The sequence below is a fragment of the Zingiber officinale genome, chromosome 4A, assembly GCF_018446385.1.
Source record: "Zingiber officinale cultivar Zhangliang chromosome 4A, Zo_v1.1, whole genome shotgun sequence".
Classification (NCBI taxonomy): Eukaryota; Viridiplantae; Streptophyta; class Magnoliopsida; order Zingiberales; family Zingiberaceae; genus Zingiber; species Zingiber officinale.
Genome location: NC_055992.1, coordinates 93,043,243 through 93,058,195, shown reverse-complemented (window position 1 = coordinate 93,058,195; position 14,953 = coordinate 93,043,243). Strand labels below are relative to the sequence as shown.

Genomic DNA, 14,953 nt, shown 5'->3' with positions numbered 1-14,953 from the left:
TATGGAATATTTTTGATGATTTGTAAGGTATTTGCACACAAGTTGAATAAAGAAAGTGATAACAAAGAACAGGTAACAAAATCAATTCATGGTTGCCATTCAGGTTTCAGATTCTATGCGTGTTGCGATTCTAATTTGCTACGGAAAATTAGCAATCAATCGCTATCTATTGATTAGTATCTCCAATTGTTAACCACCACTAACCACGTTGGTTCAAATTGTTAGACCGGGGATCTACTCCTCGGTGCTTAGAAATTAGGAGGAGTTGGTATTCAAATGATAGATTTGTATCAAGAGTAAGGTTTAAATCCCTTGGGGTTTATTTTTTAGGGAATAAAGCTCCCTTCTATCTAAGAAGCTGTTCAGGGGCGAATTTACACGTGGACCTGCGGGTCATTCCCCTTCGCATGTAAACATTATTATTAATAATATTAGTAACCCAAACAGCTATGTGTCGGTGTGAGCACCGAGAGCATGACGCTGAACGCCTACTTGGGCAACATTCGTTCCATGCTTGTCGGCCTCTTCCGTCTGGGCGGCGCCGTCATCCTCACCAACCACCGCCTCTATGACCGGCGTCGTTCCAAGTACCAGCTGATCCACACCGTGCACACCAACAAGGGCATCGACAATCGCAGCTACTCCTACATCACACACGAGTGGGACACGGAGGGCAGGGTCGGTGTCGTACTATCTAATACGACGAGTAAAGTGGAACTCTCGAAGTTGGGGTTGAGATCTTCTGTCATCAAAATGATGTGTCTCCTCGTCGATCAGATGGATTAAATCATATCTCAAGGATGCAATGCACATCACGAGGATATCATGACCATCCGATCAACGAGGAGACACGGGGACACATCATTTTGGGGACAGAGGATCTCAACTCCGAAGTTGGGTTTGATATCAAGAAAGTCAGCTGATGTGGCGGTCAAACTTAGGACAGGATCAACTCTCGGGTCTTATCGATATCATGCCAAAATATGTCCAGTGCCACCGCCGAGTGCTCTAACCGATCGGACCAAAATGTCGATCAGATACGCTAGGCACATCACTCAGTTGGATAGAACTTTATATTCAAGTATAGAGGTCGCGTGCTAGATGAACCCCCAATATAAAGTCCGATCGAGCATATATTGTCAAAGCAAATTCCGAATCTCCAACATAAACCCGGTTAGCCCAAAGGTCGGTCGGACCTTAGGGGCTCAACTCCCCACTTCTCTAAATACAAGGCTCTCAATTTACATCCGCTCCGCCCCAACACCAGTTAAACTTATGGGGCTCAGTTCTCCACATGAACATGACTCATAGTCTACAGCCGGTCAGCTCAGAGCCGATCAGACTCTCCCTAAAAGACAACATTGTCAGAGAATATGTCATTACTATTACTGTAACGACCCGGCCCCTCGACCCCTTGGGCGGCCCATTTGGCGGCCCAACTGACGATCCCTTATGTCATCGACCGACGACCCTCGGTCGTGCCGTTACTCACTAGGTCTTCCCACCCCTGGCCAGTGGATTTTTGCCTTACCCAGGATTCAAACTCTAGACCTCCAGGCTAAGTACTAGAGTTTATGAATCCTGGTAGCCAAGTGAGCGCCACTCACTTGGCTACTAGGATTCATAAACTCTAATACTTATCCTGGAGGTCTAGAGTTCGAATCATGGGGAAGGCAAAAATCTACTAGCTAGGGGTGGGAAGACCTTATGAGTAACGTCACGGTCGAGGATCGTCGGTCGACGACATAAGGGGTCGCCAGTTGGGCCACCATTGTGGCCGCCCAAGGGACAAGGTTGGGCCGCCAGTTGGGTCGCTAGTATGACCACCCAAGGGGCCGAGGGGCCGGGTCGTTACACTGACATATGCATGCAATGGAGCTTTCCTCTGCCTATAGGAAAGCTGCCATACATACTCCACCACTCGACATACTTTGACATAAGACATTCTCAGATGCCTCATTAATGTGGAGGATATGAGAGACGGTATAAAAAGGGGATCCTCTCCGTTAGATAGGTACGCGCATGAATGCATATGCATTCGTACACTCGTGCATCTAAACTATGGTTCTATTGTTCATCATCTTCTTCATTTCGCCTGACTCTTGTTCTGACTTGAGCGTCGAAGTGCCTGCACCAAGGACCCTTCTTCCCTGGTTCTTGCTCTAACGTTCCCGTTAACTCTGTCTATGGTGTGTGCAAATCCACGGTTCTTAGCTCCAGGATCGCTTAGTGTCATCTTCTTCTAGCTTAGAATTTTCTCCCAATCAACATACAAATCACCTCAACGCCACCCCCTATCCAACACGTCATCTCCCCAACTTTAAATAGGATCACTATCCAATGACCTCATGCCGTCGCCGGTAATCTTGTCTGAAAACGATGAAGATAGTTGACTAGGGGTGTAACTCAGCAGTTGACCTTGTGAAGACTCCACTCCAATCTGTAAAACCAAGAATGTCAATGTCGGGCCAAGGAAGGGGTCCTGAACATTGGTCCTCCGACGCTCAAGTCCAGTCACCAGAATAGTAGAAAGACGATAAAGAACTATAGCAACAACAGGAGCTTAAGCACAAATAATGCATACCTCCGTCGGTGCATGGACCCCCTTTATATAGTGCTCCAGTAGCAAGCGTGCATGCCTCTCAAGGCACATAGACGTTTTCCCAACTTTCCTATGAAAAGACATGTCAGGAAAGTATCTCTGACACCATTCCTTAACAGGGCATGCAAATCCGTGACATGACAGTGGAAGCTTCCATCATACGATTTGCCTGCTGACCATGTGATGCTATCGGTGACACCAACTCTCAGAAGGATGCAATGACCTAAGCAAGGGGTCCCATTGTTTGGCTAAGCTGGAGAGCTGCTCAATCGAGATTCCCGGCCCAATAAATCTCAGTTGTTCCTCTCCATGGTCGCTAGACTCGGTAGGTTGTTCCTTGCGCAACTGGACATGCAATCCAGTCGGACTAGCCCTTATAAAGTCGTCACAATTGTATTGATTTGATGTCCTCTCTGTATAGTCATCCCGGCCGGATGAGCGATTTGCTCAGATGAGCCTACTGGTCGATCGGACCCTTCAGGTCCGCTTGGCTAGTTGCCACCCGCTCGGCTAACTTTGCTGACCCGACGATTTTTGACCTTTGACCGCCTTGAATTTGAGCTCCACGTCGGCAGCTATTTCTGCCTTTAACTCATACTTGGTGGGCTCCCTTTACCACTGCATCACAAGCCTTCTCTCAAGTCTAGTCGAAGGAGGCTATAAGTTCGACTGACTGGACAAGCAGTGTCTTTAGTGACCTCCACGGCCGATCGAACATTCTTGGTTTTAGAACAACCATTCGGTTATGGTAAATACTATAGGTGTTTTCCGCCTAGCTATCACTAACTGACCTGAGTTTAAAACTGTTGCTCAGCTTTGCGTCCCACCAATTAAGAGTTTATAGTTGCCGCTCAACTTTACTCAAATTTAGAGCCGCTGCTCGGCTGTAGAGAATACTACAGTCACTTCCCACCATGAGTTTAGAGCCGCCACTCAACTGTATCTCACTGACTTAGGCTTAGAGTCGTCGCTCGACTATTTTCACTAACCTGGGTTTAGAGCTGCCACTCGGCTATTTTCACTAACCTAGATTTAGAGTCGCCGCTCGACTATATGACAATCCACTCCGTCTGTTCGAGATGCTCGTGGGTAGCACTTAGCGTTTTTTTCAACTTCCCTCCGCTTCCTCTGGTGAGTGAGTATCTTTTAATGGTTGCTAACATCATCCCAATTTCTTGAAAATTGTGCAAATTGTTGGATCGAAAACACTAGAGGGGGGAGGGGGTGAATAGCGCTCGTGACTTTCACTTTTGTATCGGAAGAATCAGAAATAAAACATGCAGCGGAAATAATAAAAACAAACACACGAACACCAAGATTTACTTAGTTCGGAGCCTGGGGCGACTCCTACTCCAAGGTCCACGCTTGTTGAGCGTTTAATTTGGGCAATCACTATAAGCACAGAAGTTATTTACAATTTAAGTATAATATTAGAGAAATAGTAAAATTTATACCGACAACAAAAAATAATAAGTTTGAAGCTCCTAGTCGTCGGGGTCTTGTTATAGCTTTTCTGGATCATTTTTTGAGCAACACGAAAAAGACAGATTGTAATTTCGTTGTTGTGTTAAGCTCCTGCTCGAGACCTACTTATAAAGCTCGTGGAGGGCGCTCTCAACAACATGGAGGGCACCCTCATCCCCGCCGAAATCACAGCGTGGATGAACTTTGACTTCTTCGTCGCTTATCCGCCCGAGGGCGTCCTCAACCTCCATAGAGGGTGCCCTCGCAGCAGTGTCTAGGGCGCCCTCAAGCTCCATGAGGGTGCCATCGCGCCAAGCTGCGAGGCAGTCTCCGCATACGACCCGAGGCGCCTCCAAGCTCCATGGAGGGCACCTCGGGTACTGTTCATTTGAGGCAAAGTTGTCCAATTTGCTTCCTGTAAGATACGTTAGTCCAACAAACCAACTATACCCTGTAAAACAAAGTTAGCACAATATAGACATGTAAAATAAAGTATTTGACAGTCATCGGACTGTCCGGTTCTGACTTCGGATTTTCGACTGAAAATCGTAGGTCGAACTGACGTCTACTGTTCCCTCACCGGGGAACGCATCCTCACCTACTTCACTCAGGAGAGTTTACCTGTTGCCAGTTGATCCTCTAGACCAACTGGACTTTTACTTAGAACCCAAGGCTCCAGGACTTTCTGCTGGACTTCCGCTCCACGACCCGCCCAATCTTTCACCTGGTTTGCGACACCAGGACTTTTCACCTAGAGTCCTCGACTCTAGGCCTTTTTCCTGAAGCCCTCGACCCGCCAAGACTTCTCGCCTTGGGTTACCACCCCGTAGGATCTAGGGTTATCTCCCCCTAGGACCTAGGGTTACCTCCCCCTAGGGTCTTCAATCTTTCTAACTGCAGCTAAGACTTTTTACCTAAGTACACTTAGGACTTCCTTGCAAGCTCATTCAAACACGTTAGATAACAAATAACATTAACTTTGAACCCTTTGCCATTATCAAAACTTAGGTTCGATCATCGGATGTTTCCCGCATCAACAATCTCCCCCTTTTTGATTATGACAATAAAATTCAAAGTTAAGTAAAACAAAAGTACTCAAAAAGTATAAATGCAATATTAAGAATCAAGTAATTGCAATAACTAGAATATGTTAAGTAGTTGTAGCAAATTGAACAAAATATTCTACTTTTCGCTTTTATTCATTTTTACTTTAACTTTCTTAATTTTCACTTCCCTCTCCCTCTTTGTCATATATCAAAAATATATAAAGTAGAGAAAGAGATGTAAAGAAAAGATAATCTGCTCCCCATGAAAGACAGCTTAGAGTTGAAATATTAGATTTGAAAAAGAAACTTTAGCAAAAATATTTTTCCTTTTTGTTTGAATTTTTGAAAATGACTTATACATTTGAAAAACATTCAAGGAAGCTTTAAATATTAGTAAAGTACTTAAATTTTTAAACGCTGGGAAAGAGAAGTACTTTACTCAAAAGATATTTAAGATTTTTGATAATACCTAAAAATTTTGGTTATAATTTTGATTTTAGCTTAAAAATCTTAAAATCCAAGAAAAACTTTAGTAAGATGTAGTAAAAATTTTAAAATAATTTTAAAAGGATATTTTTAAGCTGAGTCAAAAATAATTATTTTAGAAATAAAAAATTCTAATACTTAGTAAAAAGTTGAGAAAAACTATAAAAAAGTTTTCAATCACTAAGTAACATAATAATTTTTATTTCGAAAACTAAGTCAAAAGAAAATATCAATTTAGTTTTTTAAAAATCCCTTGGTCACTCCCCCTTGATTAATGCCAAAATAATTTTGTTATATAAAAAATAGTCCTAGAGTCCAAGTATGAATAACCAAATTATTTACTTACAAACAACTGTCTAACCTTTAAATACTAGCTGTTTACCAAGAGATAGTAGCTTTCACTTGGTTAATTAAATTAAGTAAATGTTTCAGTTAGTTTTTGACTAAACATGGATCGCTAAATTTGATTTATATAAAGTTTGTATTTATTACCCAGACTTATGTCGATGCACATATATAAGTATTTTGAAGTTCAGGTAGTACCGTATGCATCTCACATCATTCTAAGTGTTTTTTATACACAAGCAGGATAAACCTAGTGTGCTTGTGAGATGCTCTGGCTAAGAACTAGAGGTAGATTCTTTATAGGGGGTAAATTCCTAGGCTAAATCCAATATTTTGAAAAATTAATAAAATTAGGATTTTGAAAATAATTTTCCTAGAATTTGAAACTGAGTAATAGACTGAAATAGCAAATTTAGAAAGTAGATAGATTCAAGTCTATAAAGGATGTTTATCAAACATAGTAGAACAAACTGTCTATAGATAGGATGTCAAACATATACAAAGCATAGAGAAATATAAGGACTGATCAAGTCGGAGCATCGTCAGTAGGTGGTGGTAATGGTCGCTTAGGGCCTCGGAGAGTTTGAAGAATCTGGTCAAGTCTGGAAGTCACGTCATCCCGGAGAGCAATCATCTCTCACCAGAGTGTGATGAAGCCATCCGAGACTGACTGTAGTAAATACGCAGAGGACTCCTCAGGACGAGTGAGGCGATCCTCGACGGACTGTGAAATCGAGGGTCGAATCAAAATCGAGGGTCGGGTCAAGGTCGAGGGTTGTGCTGGAGGAGGATCCTCAAAGAGATCTGCCTCTGTAAACTCTAACCACTCCTCTCTCTCAGCAGAGGCATAAAAATCATCTCTTGTTAGAGCAGCTGGCTGTGGCCCACCTCTCCAGGCTAGGATCCCCTGAGCGGTAATATCTACATGCACTAGGGCTAACTGACGCTGTCCGAACTCATCGTAAGGACTAAGGGAAGTAATCCTCCCCTGGGTAGTGTCTATCTCTAGGATCAAAAACATATATGTCAAGACATGACAATAGGGCATATGGATCTCGAGCCTAGTGATGAGACCGGAGGCACGTATAATGTTATGGAACATATGTAAAGCTATATCTATGTCCAACCGTTGACAAAGGGCATATAAAAAGAAAGAATGAGAAGGGTGCATCTTCAGAACGTTCCGAGATGCGATCGACAAAATGCAAGAAGTCAGGACTTGGTACATGCACTACAAGAAAACCCCTTATAGACATCGATTTTCCACCGCTGTCTATTACAAAATCGACTGATGTCTATGAAGGTGATGTAAAATGTCTGTCATTTTAGACATCGAGTTATAACCGATGTAGTATCACTTAACGACATCGATTTTCGAATCAGTTATAAACCAGTGTAGTATCACTTAACGACACCGTTTCAGCAACGGTGTAAAACCGATGTAATATATGTTAATAACACTAGTTTTGACAGCGGTGGAAAATCGATGTAATATCAGTATTGTTTAAAGACACCGATTTAATTTCCGAAATAGTGAAAAACTGATATTATACAACATTTTAATAGTACAAAATTTAGTTAATATTATTATACATCGGTGTATCTAAACACACCAAATCATTATCCATGTAACCAACACATAATATTATTCTTATAACATAAAAAGATAATAGATATTGTACACTCAAGTCCGAATCCATAAATTACACAAATATTCTTCTTACAACATCAAAAGGTAATAGATATGCTTCTTACAACATCAAGTCAGTATCCATAAATACACAAATATTCTTTTTCCAACATCAAAAGGTAATAGATATTGTAGATATTGTACACATCAAGGTAGTATCTGCAATTTACATTCCATGCAAATGCATGCATCATCCAAAGTTTTCAAAAATCAAATACCTTTCCTACTCAAATGTAATCTAGCATGCATTCAGCCCACTCAAACCACACTTCATCAATTTCAACTCTGGAGTACTTGAGATTTGTAAACTGTAAAAACACATAAATAATATATTAATAAACTCAGACCAAAAATCATAGTTGAAAAAGAAGTAAGAGAACCAGGTAATAAGATGACTAATTGGAATGCTTAAAAAGAGAAACGTTCATCAATTATCTCAACCACATCATATAGTGATAGATCTATCATTCCTGGGAACTTAATATAATCCAAACTAGAAATTATTGCAACGAAGTTTTCTCATAGTTGCAATTTAATTAATCAGTATTTATCTACGACTTACAGTATGTACAAGTAGAAAGATACAAACAAAAATAAATTTCACCAAGTCTAAATATCTAAAACACTATAAAAAAAGGTTATTTGTTGACATAACTGTTTATCAATAACTCATAAGATGATTAAATTAAGGCATACCTCTTCAATTGGCTCGATATTCTGAAACAACTTTTTGAGAACAGATAATGACTGTGCATACTCATGGATATGGTAGAGAATGATTGCCTGTGAAGAACCAAATTAACAAAAATACTAAGAAGAGAGCAATTTATTAACTCATTCACTAGTTATGGAAAGAAAAATTTTGACAAAATGCGTTGAACTACATACAATATTCAACATTGTTATTGAAACATCAAACTCTTGGGTATGGACAACTCTACTACTATTTATAGCGGCATTTTGATGAATTGAAGCACTATTAGCTTTAGACCCTGAAACCATATAGCCTAGGCAGCTATTCTCAGAGTCAATCTGGTTCATAAAAGTATGTGCAAGCTCTTCACTCTACTCCTATAACCAATATAATTATTAATCAAAGAGTGCATGTAAAATATCTTTTCAGTTGCAAGAACAATGCTAGTTTAAGAAATCATAAAATATTGACTAAATGGATAAACATGGATTAAATTATTTCCAACTTTGAAAAAAAGATAGAGAAAATGGTGAAATTACATGAAATAGATAATAAAATATTAGCAATATTCAAAATACCATGATTTGGAGAAGACATGATTCTCAAGGAACAACAGACTTCTCTGCTATAGAAGAATGGATGATTCTAAAGATCATGTTTAACCTTATCATACATGTTAAGTATAATCATGTCATATAATATCATATATTTAATATGATTATAGCTTTAATGTTTAATAATTTGTTTCCTCAAGAATGTCAGTATGAAGACGAGAAATTATCTTCATAAATTAATTCAAAAAACTAATTACCTGTGATTCACTAAACTTACTTTAACCTTGTTTAATGCATCAAGGAGATTCCTAGGATCAGTGCAACCATCTCGAAAGTATTCTGCAACAGCAATGTTATGAAGAACCTGAAATAAATAGAAAATGATTAAGAGTTCACACAAACAAGAACTACACATAGTAAATAAACTTCTCTTCTTTTGTATGCAAGTCAACAACAAATCATGTACTTTAAAAATGAGTAAGATATTAATTAAAATAGAAATAATTAGAGGAAAAAATAGACATGTTTCATATAGCAGCCAATTAATACATTTTGACATGGAGAAACAACATCAAACCCTGAGTTGCAATTATTAGGGAGACCTAAAGACAAACAGTGTAAAAGCCTTCGTACAAAAAGTAGAAGTGTGGATATCAAATATGCAATTTCTTCTTTCATATCAAACCCAACAAAGAATCATTGGATCACTGTCATCTTTGGGAAGCAATGAGATTTCAATTAAAATAGAATAAATTTGAGGAATTTTACATTCTTGATTTGTATAATAACTGGTCAATTGATTTTCGTATGAAGAAGAACCAAGTAAAATATAGTCAGTGTAAAATCCTTAAGAGTTGAAGTCGAATTATATTTCAACTAAAATACATATTAAATCAATGACAAATGATAATCAAAGTGAAGAAATAAACAAGTAGACAACAGGTTCCATTATCACAACAATTCACAGAACCTAAACATTCTAAAAACACTAAATCTAAGAATTTATTTGTGGTAAAGAATCTAAGCTTAAACAACCTACTAGAGTTAAAAAAGACCACCTTAGACAACTTACTATAAAATCTTCAGACATCCGATTAATCACAAAACTACTTCAATCTTCAGGTGAAATGCAATGCCCTTGAGGTACCTTGTTGAGAAGCTTGGGATTATTTCTATTTGGTTGGATGAATGTCCTGGTGAGGTGAGTTTTATACTGACGCCACTTTGAATTTACAGAGCTCAAACACCCATTACTCCATTTTAGGTCTACTTGGTATGTCAACTACACAAACAAATATCTTAAGTAAATAAATAAAAGAAAAGAAAAAAATACATCACATAATAATAAAACCTGAGTAAAGCTTCATGGCCCCTGCAACTAGAGAAAGTACTGCATGCCGCTGATCAGAAAGAGAAGTAGCTGGTTCAAAGACATTCCCAGCAGCACTAAATTTCCACACTAATATTCGTGCATCCTGCACAAAGTTAAGGCATAGTTGAAAACATTCAAAATGTACATCACATGATGTATGGAGATCATGAAATGAACAACACACACTAAAATAAAGGTATAACAAATAATGTTAGACAGAAAAGAAGCACCTATGTTCCAGCAAATAGCATACCATTACCAATGGTCAAAGCGTAAACTTGTCCGACAGGGCCATCAAGGCCTTGTTCTGTTGTTGTTTGTGTGTTCCATGCCTGAACCAGCATACAAACAAATCCATTTCTCCATTTCCTTATATGACATGATGGTAACATATTCTAAGAGCTCTAACCTTGACAGCATTCACAACTCCAATAAATAACCAAGGACCTTCACTGGTCATACATCCAACCTCACATCCCATATTGATGGCTCCAACGCACTTCCACAAAATTGCAAGAGTCAGGCACTATGTGATTCCTTTATCGATGTAGTAAAGGAGTTTGAAGAGCATCAATACCTTCCCAGTTTGAGTATCCCAAACACGAACAGACTCATCCTTGCTACAAGAGTAGAGTTTATTAGACCCTGAAGGCAGAGCGATACCAGTCACTACCTATCAGAATATTCAGACTATCAGCCACCAAAAGCAAGTAAAGCAAAAGAAACCAAAAGAGCCACCTTTTGATGCCCCTGGAGTTGGGTCAAGAGAGAGAAGCTATCGCTCATGAACCACGAATGCAGGAACCTACACTTATCTCCGAAACTACAATTTCCAGCGAGGAAGTAATTGTAGATTTTGTCGGGAGCCTTGCCACCCGCTCGACCCTTACCCCACTTGGAGGGCGGCGCACCCGCAGAGGCAATATTTCTAGACACGTGGCCTTGCAAGTGCCCCCGCTTAGCAGCACCATCGGCGAGCACGGTCTGCGGCGGGTCGCTATGGAGAAAGGGACACGGGTGACGGCTGCATCGCCCCGCCTGCCAGTGGAAGCATACCTTGTTGCTTCTGTCTGGAACCTGAGACGACCCCGCTCGCTGGTAGCCCCTCCTGTTTCCGTACCGATCTGGTTGCTCGAAGTCCATCAAACGACCCAAACAAATAACTTAGATGCAATCGGAGATCCAGGAAGATGCCACAAATAGGATGATCCCAAAGAGCGATCAAAGTCGGCGAGGAATGCCTCAAGCCACAGATGGCGCCCCTTGGAAGACGATTAACCCTCTGTTTGGGAGGAGGTGAGTAAAGGGGAGGGAAAGGTAAACATGAGTAAAAACAAATTTTACACTTGTTTGGGAGAGAGTGAGCCATGAAGGGGAAGGGGAGAGAAGGGAAAAGCTTCCCTTTGCATGCTCGGGAATCAGCAAAATTTCTTACACCCCAAATTGGGGTGTAAGGAAGGGTAAGGAAAAATTATCCCAATTTTATTCTTATTTATATTTTCACATGCAGATTTATTAAAAAAATAAGAGGATATTTTTGTAAATTTGTATATTTAACCTTCATTTCCATCCCTTTGAACTTTCCCTCCCTTCCAAACAAGGGTAAGATAAATATATTACTTTCCCTCCCTTCCCCTCCCTTCCCCTTCCATCCCCTTCCATTAATGAACCTTACCTCACCCCATCCAAACAGAGGGTAACAAGGCGGCGGGGCAGTGAGATTCGCTGAAAAACCCTAGAGATCCATGAGAAGGCAATCAAGATGAGAAAATTAAATTTTTCATAGGGTGGACAGCGCGATATAAGTTTAGGTTTGGACGGAAGAATGAAGTGTTACAAATTTCGACTAAGTAGTGGTGGAAAAATTAAATTATTTTATTTTATCATAGACATCGGATTTTAAAAATCGCTGTTAAAATCGGTGTCTATTAACGAAAAAAAGCGCTCATAGATATCGACTAAAAAAACTGATGTCCATGAGCGAAAATCTGCGCTCATAGACATCAGTTTTTGAAAAAACCGGTGTAAAATACTCAAAAACATCGACTTTTGCTTAAAATCGATGTTGTTCCGCCGATGTCTATGAGGGTTTTTCTTGTAGTGATGATATAGTCCTAGACCCTAAGAGAGAGTGACCTGAAGTCAGTCACTACAGGTGGTCTCTCCTCCCCAAAAAGATACATATAGATAGTATCTAGGGTGATATGGGAGTAGGGCTCACCAAATAGTAAGTCCCTACTAGGGTAGCACAAAAAGGAATATGTGGATGACTTAAGTCCTAGACTAGTGTATAAAAGAGTGGGAAAAAATTGAAAGTCCCTTCCACCAACTTTGGTGGAGTAAGTCAAATCATCTACTCTATCTAGATTATTATAAAACTGTGCACATAGGTCATGATTAACTGCATGGTTGTAGTAAACCAGCTTATATAGCTGGTAGTGCTCAAACATCTGGATGATAGATGGACAATATCTAGTAAAAAAGGATATGCTTAAATAACAACATTTTAATGGAGTAAATTTATGCCTAAGGAATTCTATCCTATGCCACTCAAAGGGAAACCTAGGATCCCTGGATGGTGTGCTACTAGAAGCAGTGTCTACATTCCTTCTCTTCCTATTTTTACACAAGCAAACATATAACAAAAAGTAAAAAAAAAAAAAACATATTGAAGCAATCAAACAAAATAGGATATTCTATTTTGGGGTCGAAAGGGAGAAAATTAGGTCGAGGAGGGCACCTCGGTGTGAATTGTTTCGTGGTTGAACCGTGAAAAGCACGAACAGAAACCTTTATATGCGTTGGAAAAAACAGCGTTATGGGGGGGGGGGGGGCTCCGATTGGTGGGTGGCGCCCTCCATGGTTTCGGCGGGAATTTTCCCGCCGCTCACGAGGGCGCCTCCTTTCACTGTGGAGGCGTCTTCGTGAGGCACCCTAAGCGGGTTAATTATTATTATAAATTTTTTATCTTTATATATATATATATATATATATATATATATATATATATATATATATATATATATATATATATATATATATATATATATATATTAGTTAAATTGTTTTAAGTTGATTTATTAATTTAGTTAAATTTATTAATTGATTTAATTTAAGTTGATTTATTAATTTAGTTAAATTTATTAATTGAGTTTTAAGTTATTTATTAATTTAGTTAAATTTATTAATTGAGTTAAATTAATTTATTAAATTATGTTAAATTGATTAATTAAGTTAAAATTGATTAATTGATTTTATTTATTAAGTTAATATTGATTTATTAATTAAGTTAAAATTGATTAATTGATTGAGTTAAAATTGATTTAGTTGATTTAATTAATTAAGTTAATATTGTTTTAATTCAATTCTAAATTTTATCTAGGTCCATCTCATCCATTTCTAAATTATCAATCAGGAAACCTTATGGATTTTGTGAGATGGTTAATTTTATCTTTGGTTTAAATTATATCTAAGGATTAATTTACATTTGGGTTAGGCTCAGATTTTTCAATTGGTCAATTAAATATACATTTCAAAGATTGACTTCTAGGCTGTGGCGAGGCACTAGGCCTTCTTGGGTATGAGATCATCCACCACTTCTAGACAAAGCCTTTTAAAGAAATTGAATATTTAATTTTCCTTTTGAAATCCCTTGGTCTAACTAGTCAAGTGTAAATTATGCCCAGGTCCTTATCTAGCCTAATCTAAGCATGTATAATAAAAGCAGTAAAAGCAATCATCAAACAATTCTAAAAATGATCTTCCTATTGGCTCCCCCTGGATCATAGCCTCGATATGGTCTATCAAGGTAATGTATTTGATCCTTGGGGACCTAATATTGTCCAAGTCCAACTTGATTAACCAAGTTCAACTTGGGGACCCATGCTTGGACTAATTTTCTATTTGTTCTGTTAACAAGGGATAAATAAGACTTATATTTGCGCTTAGTTTTAAATCCAAGTCCGGATTTGTTGTAAATGACTCGCTGTTTTCCAAGAATCAGATCAAGATTCTTGGAAACTAGAGTAAACCATTTCAACGTTTCCTTTAATTCCTTGACTTGATCTTTCAGGCTAGAATTCTCTTCCTCAAGCTTTTGGACTTGAATTGAGGTTCCAATATGATCGAGATCAGTCAAGGAGCTAGGGTTAGTCACTTCTTTAAGGGTTGTTACCTCCTTTTGAAGTGACTTGACCTGGATATTAGATTTAGCTAACTTACGCAATAAATAATTAACTAAATTGTAAACTTTATCTATTTGACAAGTACTTACAGTGGGTTTATGCCCTTCAGAAACAGATACGGATCTGTGGCTTCGCTCGGAGTCATCTTTCAATTCGCTCTCGGTCTCTGACTCGTCGATGTGTTCCCTGGACGTCAGTGCAAGAAAGCTTGTTTGTTCAAGCTCTTCATTGGAATCTTCTGACGAGGACTCGTCCCATGTGGCTTGTAGTGCTTTCTTCTTCCTCTGCTTCTTTGCTTCTTTTAGGTTTGGACAATTGGCCTTGATATATCCTTTTTGATTGCACCCATAGCATGTTACTTCAAACTTTACCTTTGGACTTGTTTGTACCTTTTTAGACTGAACCATCTTCTTGATATCCTTCTTTGTGAGCCCCTTCTTCTTTCTGTAGAGCTTGCGTACTAGGTTGACGAGTTCGGCTTCTATCTCGTCGTCTTTATTATCTAAGTCCAGTTCT

The 14,953-nt window shown here is 38.9% G+C and overlaps 1 protein-coding gene across 2 annotated transcripts; it reads right to left on the bottom strand.

Moving 5' to 3' along the window:
* Nucleotides 1–7,885: 7,885 nt before the first annotated feature.
* LOC121970172 (zinc finger CCCH domain-containing protein 17-like) lies at nt 7,886–11,506 on the bottom strand. Of its 2 annotated transcripts, none has more exons than XM_042520687.1 (9): nt 10,992–11,506; nt 10,831–10,926; nt 10,663–10,752; nt 10,507–10,585; nt 10,233–10,356; nt 9,954–10,163; nt 9,159–9,245; nt 8,330–8,416; nt 7,886–7,941 (listed from the first exon to the last, which is right to left on the bottom strand). In XM_042520687.1, the coding sequence occupies exons 1-5, from the start codon at nt 11,394–11,396 to the stop codon at nt 10,328–10,330; spliced, it is 699 nt and encodes a 232-aa protein (XP_042376621.1). In that variant the 5' UTR covers nt 11,397–11,506; the 3' UTR covers nt 7,886–7,941; nt 8,330–8,416; nt 9,159–9,245; nt 9,954–10,163; nt 10,233–10,327. The 2 variants fall into 2 exon arrangements, with proteins under 2 accessions (XP_042376621.1, XP_042376622.1); XM_042520688.1 differs by having other exon boundaries at nt 10,513–10,585.
* Between the last annotated feature and the right edge of the window lie 3,447 nt (nt 11,507–14,953).

Coding starts and splice junctions, on each gene's coding strand:
- LOC121970172 (XM_042520687.1), bottom strand. CDS start 11,396: ATGGACTTCGAGCAACCAGATCGGTACGGAAACAGGAGGGGCTACCAG. Junction 10,927..10,991: donor AACTCCAGGGGCATCAAAAG/GTGGCTCTTTTG, acceptor ATATTCTGATAG/GTAGTGACTGGTATCGCTCT. Junction 10,586..10,662: donor GAGTTGTGAATGCTGTCAAG/GTTAGAGCTCTT, acceptor ATGCTGGTTCAG/GCATGGAACACACAAACAAC.